Here is a 13,453-nt window from a genome sequence, read left to right on the forward strand (position 1 = left end):
GGCTACGCCCTCTGCGTCCTCGACTACGATTTCCACATCCTGGACAACGGGTTCCTGGTGCACAAGCCGGGCATCAAGGTGCTTAAGAAGGACCCGAAGCGGGCGATGCTCGCGGCCAAGACGAACCAGTTGATCAAGAAGATCATCTACCCGGAGCTGCAGGTCATGTACGGCTCGCGGAAGGGCTGCGCCGTATAGTTGAAGGGGAAACAACCGGCGGTCCACTAGTATAAGGAGCAGCAGCCTCAGCAGCCAAAACGATCCGGATCCGGTTCCGGAAATGGCCACGGTGGCAGCAGCAGCGATGGTGGTGGTGGTGGTGCAGGTGGTGGTTTCAGCCGGTCGGACGGATCTGCGCAGGTCACGGCCGGGGTCGGCAACTTTCTGGTCACGTTCCGGGAGCGGCCGCGGCCGCACGTGGCCGGACGGCGCAGAAAGGGCAAACGGAAGGGGTACGTCCGCCGGCGGAAGTAAGTCTTGTTTATTTTTTAAGTGAGAGCAGCAGCAGGTAAGATCGAGTCTAGTTTTGTATTAGGATTTTTTTTTCGATTCGGGTATGAATGAACGGGATTCGAGAATGCAACGAGAAAGAAAGAGAGTAAGAGCGAGAGTTTTTAGACGTCTAAGCAGAAAAGTGATATAAACTACTGTCTTAACTATACTCTTAGGGTTAGGGATGTAAGAAGCGAAAAGCCGGAGGTGGACAAACTATAGGCCATTTTCTATAGTGATGATTTGGGGAAAAAAGAAGTTTGACACATTTCAACACACGAGAATAAAAAAAAACTATTTGAAAATCAGAGCTGAAACAAGGAAAATAACCTGCAAGAAACAAAAAACAAATTGCGGGATATTTTTTAAATCACTTTTACACGAAAAAAAGCAAATAAAAACAACCATACGACTTGAAGGCATGGAACACTCACCAAAACGCGCAACACTTGTAAAAAACAACTAGAAATATACCCATTCTCAATCACAGACAAAAAAAAAAAGAACAAAGCAGCAGCAATAGACGGAAGTTTGAACCAATAGCGTTACCATAACTTAGACATTTTTACTGTTTCAATGGAAGTAGCATAAAGTTGAGCACGAAAATCCAGAAAAAAAACCAACTCTCTAAAGAGTTTCTACGTCATTAAGCAAAACTCTTTCCTCTCTGCCTTTTCAATAGATTCGATACGTGCATTTAGTTCAGTGCAGCATCACAGTAGGCCTAACCACCTCTCTTTTCCGCGATGATATTTTCACATTAACCAGCTCACGAAGAAGGGTAACCTCACATTTTCTACACGTGAGCAATTCTCCACCTCAATCGGATATTTTGTGACATTGGTTCACCCATACAAGGCTTAGAACAATTTTGACAGCTGTTCATACAAAAATGGTACATAAATATTCGAAATCTGTTTCTTTTGATGGAATTTTCTGATCGGTTTGGTGTCTTCGACAAAGTTTTAGGTATTGATGAGGACTATTTAGAAAATTGCACACGATATTTTTTGGCCGATTTTTTAAATTATTATTTTTTTAACAGAAACCATTTTCTAAAATCGGTATTTTATTTATTTTTTTGTTTAAGGGACAAATTCCGCAATTTTTGAGCCATAGAAAAGTATGGGCAACCATTTTGCCGCCAAGTTATGTTTTATTTTAAATTTTGCATGAACAAATTTCTTGTCTCTTAGGCTATTTTATTTGTAATTTTGAGATTATTTCGAATAAAAAAAATATTTTTAGGAAATTCAGGAATCATGGACATTATTTTTAAATTCCAAAACTCAAATTTTTCGGTTGAATTTGATTTTACATTAAAAACTGAAATTAAAGAAAACGATTTTTTCCATTTTTTCCAAAAACATTTTTTATCAAAATATCATTACTCGTTAGCAACATTTTTACCCATACTTTTATATGGCTCATAAGTTGCGGTGTACCCCTTATCAAAAATCAAAAACATAAAAAATACAGATTTTGTAAAATTACATTAAAACAAAAATTTAAAAATGTGATTTTTCCCTTTTTCCATTTTTTTTTATGGATTTTAACCTATGGCTCATAAGTTTCGGTTTTCTGTCCATTATCAAAAATAAAAAATAAGTATTTTGGGAAATTACATAAAAAATAATTTAAAATGTGATTTTTTCCCGTTTTCCATTCGTTATCAATATCAACATCTTTTCCGAAGTCACCAAGCCGATCAGAAAATTCCTTTTTCGAGTATTCAGATTTTCGAGTATTTACGCACTCTCTTTTTATGGACAGCTGACAAAATTGAATTAAATAGGTTTGGGTTTGACAACATTTGAGCGATTTCGGATAAACGTGTACCCTCAGCAAACGTCACAAAAGGCCAACTAACCGTTTTGAATTTCGTAAAACTGTATCTTTTGTTAAATTTTAGCAAAGTTTTAAGAATTTTCGTGAAAAAACACTCAACCATAATATCGATTTATCTTGGCAGTGTTCCCAGATTTTTAATTTTATAAGGGCCAAATTCTTGCTCACTACAGAGTTTTAGGAAAAGCTTTTTTGTTGAATTTCCAGAAAAATATCTTTTTTTACAATTTTCCGGCTGATTTCGCCGTATTTTTCTTGTACAAACTCATTTCTTATGCTGAACTTTGCAGAATTCTGCAGGAAACATATCAGTAGAGTTTTTTTTTAGAAAGGTCTGACAAACAAAATTTTCAATTTTTGCTATTCGGGTGATTTGAATTTGCCTTGAGTCAGGAGTATTCAAAAACATCTAAATAGCAAAAAAATATGTTTACTGGATTATTACAAAAAAAACTCAAATTGCCGAAGTAAGTTTTTTTTCTGTAGTTTAATAACATTATCTATTTTCGGCATTATACTGCTGAAGTTTGCCTTAGAAATCTGAGTGTGAACAAAAAAATACTGTGAAATTTGTCTGAGAAATTGTAAAATTTTCTCATTTCTGAAAATCTTTATTTTGAATCTGCTTTTCGTGATAACTACTTTTTGCAGCCGTTTTACCTTTTGTAATCCATATACTTTGTTCAACAGGTTGGATTGCTTGAAAATTCTGTTTGTTAAATCCTAATCCTAATCCGGTTGCTGTGATCAAATTTCAGAATTTAGCAGTTCTGGATCAAATTTTGCTTGACTTTTTTTTCATCAAAATCTTTTAAAATACCGTACTAGAATACACATAAAAACACAGATCTTCCTCTTCCACCTGTCCAACTATATTTCATTTTCCAACTAAGAAAAACAACCTTATTTCTCGTTTCAACTATAAGATGAGTGCCTTATTGTATTGGAAAAAATGAACAAACAAATAAAAAAAACCAACAACACACAACCATGAAACAAAAAAAACACACACACACAAAAAGTAAGCTGTGTATAAAACTACTCGTAGACTACAACCCCATTTTTGTGTAGATATTAGGTGACACTAGAAACAAAAGAAACACCCATTTTTATCATCTTGGTCGTCTGTCATAAAAGCATAAACAAAACAAAAAATCACACAAAAAACACTCACAATTGAGAAGGAGTTTTAATCGATTCTTCGTTTTTTGAAATTAATCAAATCAAATCTAACGTTGCGTTGCGTTCCAAAATCCACGAAATTAAATGATCTTATTCCTCCAAGACTCTAAAAAAATCAGTAACATTTCAGTTAGAGAATTATCCTAGGTAAAACAAGCCACGTAGCGAGGCGAAACATGTGCTCATTTAAACAAACAAAACAAAAATAAACTGTAAATTTATCGCTAGTAGTTTTAAATTTGTATATTATTTCCTCCTCAAGTAGGCGAACCATCCCAAAAAATGGTATAACGAGCAATTTATTAAAGCATAGTTTTTTTTTCACACAACTTTTTCCTACCAATAGCGTTTTAAACAAAACAAAAATGGTACCAATAGACTCAGCCTATTGATTACGATTAGCGAAGCAAACAAGAGAGAAATAAAAAAAAAATACGGTGTTGTATCTAATACAAACAGTTAGCACGAACGAATTAAATTTGCCACTAGAAAGTTGCCGAGGCATACTTTTTTCTTGTTTTTAAAACATAGAAACTTAGTTTTAGCTAGCGTTTAGCGGTGTTCAGTTGCGAAGCAAAAGCAAACAAACTGGCAACACTGCGTGTATAGATCTTACTTTTACATAGAGAAAGATGGAGGTGAAGCACATTTTACAACACATACCAATACAGAAACACACACAGTCAAACCACATCACACAAAAGAGGCAAAAATTTAAACTAAAGAAAACAAAACAACAGAAAATTTCATATCCGTGCGTGACAGCGCGAACGCAAAAAAAAAACAAACGCAAACAAACAAAAAGTTATCCAATATGTTTACGACAGATAGCAAACACAAGCAAACAAACAAACAAAAACTTAGGCATGACTTATTTATTACCCGTTTTTTAACCTAGTGCGAGTAGTGCGGAAACTCAAATCAAAGAATCAAATAAAGAACAAAACAAAGCTAGCCACTTCACCACACCGGAAATATGTCTCACTCTTTCTCACACAAGTACACTCAAACACGACACGAACAAAAGTCATTTTAAAGAAAAGCATCACACACATTTATTCACGCGCATTATACAAAGAAAGAGTAAAGTTACGGTAAGTGAGGTAAAAGTGAAACAAAAAAGTGAGAATGCAGTTTTGGAGATGTGTGAGAAGGAAAGGAAAAAAAGGTAAAGAAACAAACTATTGTGAACGAGCGAACAAACAGAAACAATTGATACACAAACACACACAAGCGCCCAACTCTTTTTAGTGAGCGAAGTAAGACAAGAAAAAACCTACAAGCCGAACAAAATAAATGTATTCAAAATAGTTTTGGCAAATTTAGTGTAATGGAAAGTATGAGAAATCCCTGCTTCAAAACATTTCAGATGCATCGTTGTTCAAAGCGGTTTCGGTTTGTTTAAAAAGTTAATTTTTTAAATTATTCTGTTCAGAAAATACCTACTTTTTCCTGTCCTTCTGGAGCAGATCTGGAAAAATCTGGCAGACAAAAATCTAACAATTATTACTGGGAATGGGGAGGGAGGATATGAATTAATTCAAAAGCTCGATAATTTCTGATTGTTTAATGAGTTTTTAGCCACAAAAATATTGAAATTACATTTACATTAAAATCAAAATTAGCTTATTTTTTCGATTTTTGAATTAATTCGTTCATTTAAATCATAAAGATGTTCGAAATTGGCAGAAAATGACACAGGTAATGGTAAATCTTTACTCTAGCAGACATTAGAAAATTCTGGTATTCCCAGTTTTATCTGACAACCTGGCAACTCTGTTCTAAAGTGACAAAATGGGCAAATCTCTCCGAATCCCGGAATGGTTTTTGTTTGCATTTTTCTATTTGGCTAAAACTTTTAGGGGACATTCCCTGTGACCACAGAAGCCACTTTGTGTAATTGTTTCACACATGCACGCCTCCATTAGAGTGATAATAAAAAAAATCGACATAAGGATCACCTTCTGACTTGATTTCTTGGGCAAAAATAAGTAACTTTGCCAATTTTGAGCAAAACCGGTTAAGGTTGAGGGCCGCTTTAGATCGTTAAAGTTGGTGAAAAAAAATCTTTTCATGCAAAAACGTCTTCTTTAAATCGCTAATAACTCGTAAGAGTTAATTCGGATCGTTTTGCGGTCGTCGGCAAAGTTGTTTGTCATACAATTTTCGTTACACTTTACAATGATCCGACGCATTAACGCCACCTTTTGGAGGAAATTTTTATTTTTTTGCAATTTCAACGATCGAGTTGGTGTCTTCGGCAAAGTTGTTGGTATTGATAAGGACTTATCGGAAATAACTAAATAATTTTTTTATATTTTTTTCATATTGTGTTTTAGGGGACAAATAATATTGAATAATATCTTCCCTATTGAAATGTAAGTCTTGACTAAAAAAAAAATAAAAAAACGAAAAGATCATAAAGTTTCACAAATATTTCATTTTTTAAATTGAAAATTTGATCATTAGTTACTTAGGTTGGAGTGATTGGGTCATAAACATTTCAGCATTTTTGTCTGACCCAATTTCGCCCCCCAGACCCAATATCACTCCTGATAACGGTAACTTTTTAGTGAAAAGTGTGTTTCTCCGCTCTTTGAAATAGTGTCGAAAGGCGTTCCATTTTGATATGAAAGCTGAAAAACTAAACTTCTCTGCACTCAAATGAGTTAAGCACTATTATTTTGCGTTGATACCTACAACAACCAAAAAATGACAGGAAAAGTAAGGATTTTCAAAATGTTTTTTTTATTTTTTATTTGCTCAACAATTTGTTTTCCCTCGGCTTGCTCGTGGACGTGAGAAGGGAAAAAAGCTAACTTTTAAATTCACTATCCCTTCAAAATTGGTCCAAAAAGTTAGGGGGCAAATTTTTTATCCAAAAATTTGAGAGTTTCAATGGAAATAGAAGTTTAATCAACTGAAAACTATCCAAAATGCCCTATTCTGCATTGATAATCATATTTAGCATGTTTAAAAATATTTTGAACTTTTATGGAATTCCAATGTACAGCACCGCAAAAACTTATTTTCTCGCAGAAATAAGATTTTCGTCTCTACTTAGAAATTTTGGAAACTTATCATTGTAAAACACGTGGGCAGATGTGTAATTTATTTTAAAACCATTTTTTCATTCAAATGTTGAAACCGTGGCCTATATTTTTTTTTTTGCCCAATTTCCCATAAGTTTAATTACATTGCTCATAACTCAAAATATGATATTTTTTTCAGTGTAGTGCAGTGAAGGATAGCAACTTTTGGTTAGTAAATAAGTTTACATCAATAAAAATAACGCTCTACAAGCGGAAAACGGTTTTTTGGGTTATTTTAAGCATCTGTGTAAATTTTGAGCGAAAATGTTTTTCATGCTAAAAAGGACTTTTTAAAATCGCTAATAACTTTTCAGGATCGAGTTTTACAGCTTTAATATGTTCTACAAAGTTGTAGAGCATTAAATTTTAAATAAGAATCTCATTTTTGGGAATATTTGGATGAAAGTATCGCACCGTGCAGACCAAACCGTTAGAAACTTGGGATTTCCATATATTTTTTCGATTTTTTCCATACAAACTTCACCTTCGAGTATCAATGGGTAAATGCTGACCGATTTTGCTCATATTTGGCCAAGAGTCCTTAAATAGGTCAAAGAACAATATTCAGCTTGTGGAGCGAGGTTTTGAAAAAAAGTCCTATATTCTGGGCATAAGACAATCTTATGGGAAATTTGACGAGTTAAAATATTTACGGGACAGAAAAATTAAGTTTGTTGATATGTTTTTTACGGAATTTCGAGTTTGCCATCAAACCGGGTGTCCAATTTTACATAAATGTCTCTACACTGCATTCGAGAGTTTATTGTTAAATACTGACATTTCTAGATGTTTTTTTAAAGGTCCAATATTAAACAAAATTTTGAATTTCTCCTTTTCGAGTGCTTTGCGCGCGTCAAGTGCGCAAACTGTGGTGGAAACCGCACTACCGGAACAAGCAGACGTTACTGGTGATGACTTCTTTACGTTCCAAATTTTTGTCTCTTGCTTGAGAGATGCTTACGCGTTTTTGTGCCTGCCGGAACAAGGCAGAACAATTCCAAGCTCTCAGTGAGCTGATGATGAAGTACATCTAGAACGGATAAGCTGTGTTTTAAAACTTCAAAATGTCAATGGAAAAAGACGGCAATCAACTAAAAGCAATGTTTAATGCATTTTCCTGCGTTGATAATAATTTTTAGCATGAATGAGCAAGTTTAAAAATATTCAGATGACCCAATCTCATATTGAGGCAGTATTTTTGATGTGGTTCAAATCTTTCCCATGTTTGGAATCATGAAAAAGTAAAAAAATGAGTAAAACTTAATTTTTGACATAGTTTTTAGAAGCAAAAAAAAAAGATTTTATTTATTCATAAAGTTTTGACAATTTAAAAAGTTATTTCTTGTATCCAAATGACACATAACCTGTAGACCCTTGCTTAACCAATCTCGATAATTCATCATTTTCCTTAAATTTGTGTATTTGTGACCTAGTTGTCATTCATAAACTGTCTAAAAATGAATTATTTGTGAAATTTTTGTGATTTTAAATAATCCCTCACATTTGCCCTTGCTAGTGTTTTTTGGTTTTTTCTTCATAAAATATCTATATTTGAATTGCTTTAAAAAAGAATGTTATTTTTCCTTATTAATAAGCTTAGTTTTATTTTCACACTTCATGTTCACGTTTTAAGTGCACTACTTGAGGGTAACCAATAAAATACACAACTAAAATACCCTTGCAATACTGCACGCACCATATTCCACTCCAGGTTGTTCCCACGTAGTGATACAGACACTAGCTGTTATCAGAGCCCAGAATAAGGGCACCGCCTCAACCCGATGTCCCACGTTTGTCTTTCCATTCCACCACCTCCAATCTAATCACATCAATATCAACACCACTTTTCGCCAGTCACCAGTCGCGAGCAGACGTTTGACCTGGAGAGGTGCGAAAATTTAATCTTCAATCCAAATTGTGTCGATAAGAGTTTAGCTAAAAACGCTCAAATTACGTCCAGTTTTACGCGAAGTTTGTTTCCACAACAATAAAAGATAGTTCGGAGGAGTCGCGCTTCGATTGTTTGGCGATTTTGGTTTGGTCAATTTATTAGTGGGTGTTATCTAAAAAGCTGTTAGCTCACTTTACAAGTTTACCGATTCGAACCAGGGTTTGCCATAGGTTAGGGTGAATTTTTCCTTCTCGTGACGGCGTCGACGACGCCTAATCAACCACGTGCACAAACTTGCCGCTACTGTTTGTGGTACATTTTCATGATTCATCGAGCATTTCTTCCGGCAAGAACAACACTGCAGCAACAAGTTTAGTTGTAATTAAGCAATCAAGCGCATCGGAAGCGAAATTGGTCGCAGATTAATTAAAATCCATAACGCTCGAAAACGAATCAAACAAGAAGAAACAGAAAACAAGGTGCCAACTTTTATCAGTGTGACAAACGGAAAACAGCGGTTTTGGGTGGCATTTTACCTGCTGGTTGGCGCGCCGCGTGATAAGCACGAAATTTCAGCGTTTCGTCGCTGGTCCCAATTTCGGAAGACTTTGATAACGCCATGGTGTGATTCATTACGGGGGAAGATAAAGAAGTGATAGTACCAGATTGGGAACGGTGCGAATAAAATTGAAAGTGTTTCACGTGACGCTGAGGAGTGCGGAATCTTAGCTGGGTAAGTCACTACTTTTATTTTTATTTTTTGTTGAAGTGGTACTCTGAAAGGACATTACCCGGGGCTTTATCGAGCACTTGAGAAATAAACCCAATAAATAGGTGGTTGAGTCAGTCACTAATGGTTTAAACGCTAAACATATTGAAAATATCGTGTTGTTATGTCCATGATTGATTAAAAATAACTCATCATGCTAGGTTTTACCAGTCTAGAAAGTGAAATATAAATTTTCAAAAGTCATGTTGGATGTGAAGAAAGGTGATGTAGTCGATCTCGTGAGAAAAAAAATTTTTTTTGAAGGTTTTAATTTCGGGTAGTTGAGTATTCCTTCTTTTTTGAGCAATTTTACCTAAAAAATGTTTAAATGAGTGAACCTGGTGAAAATTCATAAACTAATGAATATATCAATGATTGACAAAAAATACTTATCATGTGAGGTTTTACTGGCCTAGACAGTGGAAGTAATCTTTTAAAATTTAATGTTAGGATGAATTTCATGTTTTTTATTTAACACCTTAACTCCCAAGCTCGAGAATAGGGGGGATCTGTATAGAAATTCACTCTTTTTCTGAGCTTGGTAGTTGTGGTGTTAAAGTAGTCGATCGTTGCGATTTTTTTTTGAGAATAACTGAAAATTACACACTGTTCAGATAGTTTGCAATAAAAAAAAACAAATCGTTTCTGTTTTTGCCTTCCTCATTTTATTGAGGAAAGGCTATAAAATCACTCGAAAAACGAACTTTTTAGTTACACTTCCTAGACCTACCTTCATTAGTACATATCGACTCAGAATCACCAGCTGAGCAAATGTCTGTCATGTTAAAAAAATCAACGTTGCTAACCGATAATAATTATCGTCGTGATTTCAGATTCAAAACAACTTTTTTCTAAAATCATTCGTTTTTGAAAAAAGTAATTGGTTAAAATGTGTAAATGCATAAAAACTTCCAGCAATTACTGCATGCTTCTTTTTACTTAAAATTTAGGAAATGTTAGTAAAAAAACACAGCTAAAATTGACCCCTAAAAATGTCATTTTTCAAAACATTGGCAAAGTCACATAAAGCAAGTCAAACTTTCAAACAGTAAATTTTCTTAAAATTTAAGAGTTCTTCTTTCCAATGCTTTTTAATGATCAAAATTAGTGGAAAAAATGTTTTTTTGAGGTTTTTTTTAGATCGAAGCCTGTCTAGAGGCGGAGTTCGGTTGTAAAGGGTTAAATACAAAAAATTTCATAATTTACTGTATTTAACTAAAAACACTCATAATTTCATAGGTTGCAATATTTCGCCAAGTTTATTACGAAAAAAATGCATTAAAAAGCCATGATATTTATAACAAAATGTTGCATAAATTTGCATTACATTAAAATGTTTCGTGTTAATTCTTAATTTTTTTACAAAAAAACCGTGTTTCACTATAAATACTCAAATTTTCATAATTTGCAATATCGGTAAAAAATAACGTTTATTTCAAAACATGAAAATTTAAAAATAATAAATGAAAAATACGGTGCTCTACATGGTTTGTTAAGCAATGGGGGTAATTCTCCGCCAACTCACACAGCAGTTGCCCCGACCCCTCTTCGATTTGCGTGTAACTTTGTCCTAAGGGGTAACTTTTGTCCCTGATCACGAATCCGAGATCCGTTTTATGATATCTCGTGACGGAGGGGCGGTACGACCCCTTCCATTTTTGAACATGCGAAAAAATAGGTGTTTTTCAATAATTTGCAGCCTGAAACGGTGATGAGATAGAAATTTGGTGTCAAAGGGACTTTTATGTAAAATTAGACGCCCGATTTGATGGCGTACTCAGAATTCCGAGAAAAACGTATTTTTCATCGAAAAAAACACTAAAAAAGTTTTAAAAATTCTCCCATTTTCCGTTACTCGACTGTAAAAAATTGTGGAACTTGTCATTTTATGGGAAATTTAATGTACTTTTCGAATCTACATTGACCCAGAAGGGTCATTTTTTCATTTAGAACAAAATTTTTAATTTTTAAACTTCGTGTTTTTTCTAACTTTGCAGGGTTATTTTTTAGAGTGTAACAATGTTCTACAAAGTTGTAGAGCAGACAATTACAAAAATTTTGTTATATAGACATAAGGGGTTTGCTTATAAACATCACAAGTTATCGTGATTTTACGAAAACAAGTTTTGAAAAAGTTACTTACGGGGGTGACCATGAACGGCCATGATCGATGACGACCAACTTTTTCAAAACTTTTTTTCGTAAAATCGCGATAACTCGTGATGTTTATAAGCAAACCCCTTATGTCTATATATCAAAATTTTTGTAATTGTCTGCTCTACAACTTTGTGGAACATTGTTACACTCTAAAAAATAACCCTGCAAAGTTAGAAAAAACACGAAATTTTAAAATGAAAAATGTTGTTCTAAATGAAAAAATGACCCTTCTGGGTCAATGTAGATTCGAAAAGTACATTAAATTTCCCATAAAATGACATGTTCCAAAAATTTTTACAGTCAAGTAACGGAAAATGGGAGAATTTTTAAAACTTTTTTAGTGTTTTTTTCGATGAAAAATACGTTTTTTCGGAATTCTGAGTACGCCATCAAATCGGGCGTCTAATTTTACATAAAAGTCCCTTTGACACCAAATTTCTATCTCATCACCGTTTCAGACTGAAAATTATTGAAAAACACCTATTTTTTCGCATGTTCAAAAATGGAAGGGGTCGTACCGCCCCTCCGTCACGAGATATCAAAAAACGGACCTCGGATTCGTGATCAGGGACAAAAGTTACCCCTTAGGACAAAGTTTCACGCAAATCGAAGAGGGGTCGGGGCAACTTTTCCCGATTTCGTGTGAGTTGGTAGAGAATTACCCATGGTTTACTCTCCATACTAAAAGTTTTTTTGTGTGCAGTCTGGGGCGAATCAGGACTACAGTCTGAAAAGGAACAACAGTTCTTAGAGCACTTTTGAGATTGAGATTTGGAAAACGAAATTCGAAACTGAAATTTGGAAAACGAAATTGGAATACGAATATCGATGTATTGTGCGGTAACAAGGCTAAAAGAGCTGTCCCAATTCGCCCCAGATGACGGTATAGACAATTTTCCAAAAACTTCGGGGATGAAATTTTCAAAAAACTTTCCATTTGGTTTATGAATAAATCCTGAAAAATCCAAAATCATTAAAAAAAATTGCTGTTTATTTTTTTTAGATTACAAATATTTCAAAAATATTTTAATTTGGTTTAAAATATAAAATAAGGGAAATTTTCTATTCTTACACCTTTTCAAAAGCTAAGCTAGATTTTAATACTTTTAGATTATTATTATTGAAGAGATCAGAAAATTTCGAAAAAATTCTAGGGTATATGGCCCTATTTTGGACCTACTATGCGAAGTGTCAACATATTTCGCATTGTTCTCATAAACGGTCTATTTCTAACATTTAAAATCGAACAGTTTCCGAGATATCGTCAATTGAAAAATTACAAGCTAGACAAAATCATTTTCATCGAATCGAATTCTTTGTGAGGCTGTATCTCATAAACTAATTGCTAGATTTTCAAAGTTTTTTGAAGAAAATTATTAGAAATTTTATCAGCTTTTCAAAAATCATTTTATTAGAGGTGCAAGGTGCATTTTTTCAAGATTTTTTTTAAACTCAAAAAGCCTAAAAAATGAAATGTATGCAAAAAAGAAGCTACAGTTTTAAAACGGCACATTTTACCAAACAAATTGTAAAGTACATTTCGATTGTAAATAAGATTTTGCATAAAAAATGATTTAAATTTTTTTCCAGCCTATCGATAAAAAAAAACGCTTTTTTTTCAAAAATGTATTTCTTCTAAACCAGATTTTGAACTATTACGCACTATGGCTCAAAATATGTCTTTTATCAAAGATTTAAAGTAATTATTTGTTAGTTACTTTGGGAATCCAAATTTTAGTATCGAAAAAATAAATAAAAATAGGTTTTTTCCGTGTACCTATTTGTTATAAATCAATATATTTAGCATTATTCAAAACTTTCTTGAAAAAAAAAAAAAGTTTCCTTTCGTTGCTTTCCACGTTTCAACATTGCAGTTGATCTATAATCTTTGATGTTTTACAATGTCTAAGAGCAGTTGAAAAAAGGACGATTGAAATATGCTTGAAAACTATTTTAGGGGCAGGGGGGGCAGAATGGACCAGGGGGGCAGAATGGGCCACCCTTGGTTTTGGGCTTTAGAAT

At 33.9% G+C, this 13,453-nt stretch overlaps 3 protein-coding genes across 4 annotated transcripts in view; 2 read left to right on the forward strand and 1 right to left on the reverse strand.

The window, feature by feature from the left end:
* The window catches only part of LOC120417351 (beta-1,4-glucuronyltransferase 1), a 128,241-nt gene extending 123,409 nt beyond the window's left edge, over positions 1 to 4,832 (forward strand). For both annotated transcript variants that reach the window (XM_039579355.2, XM_039579364.2), the window contains one exon: positions 1 to 4,832. In XM_039579355.2, coding sequence (XP_039435289.1) covers positions 1 to 198 — 198 coding nt within the window. In that variant the 3' untranslated portion in view covers positions 199 to 4,832.
* LOC120417851 (uncharacterized) overlaps positions 246 to 13,453 on the reverse strand; it is a 19,136-nt gene continuing 5,928 nt past the window's right edge. The window contains exon 5 of the mRNA XM_039580074.2: positions 246 to 476. Within this exon, the coding sequence (XP_039436008.2) occupies positions 246 to 476 (231 nt within the window). The remainder of the gene's footprint in view (positions 477 to 13,453) is intronic.
* The window catches only part of LOC120418242 (beta-1,4-glucuronyltransferase 1-like), a 20,199-nt gene continuing 15,273 nt past the window's right edge, over positions 8,528 to 13,453 (forward strand). Inside the window, exon 1 of the mRNA XM_039580558.2 lies at positions 8,528 to 9,238. The gene's annotated coding sequence lies outside the window, so the exon portion shown is untranslated. The remainder of the gene's footprint in view (positions 9,239 to 13,453) is intronic.

Source organism: Culex pipiens, chromosome 2 (genome assembly GCF_016801865.2).
Source record: "Culex pipiens pallens isolate TS chromosome 2, TS_CPP_V2, whole genome shotgun sequence".
Lineage (NCBI taxonomy): Eukaryota > Metazoa > Arthropoda > Insecta > Diptera > Culicidae > Culex > Culex pipiens.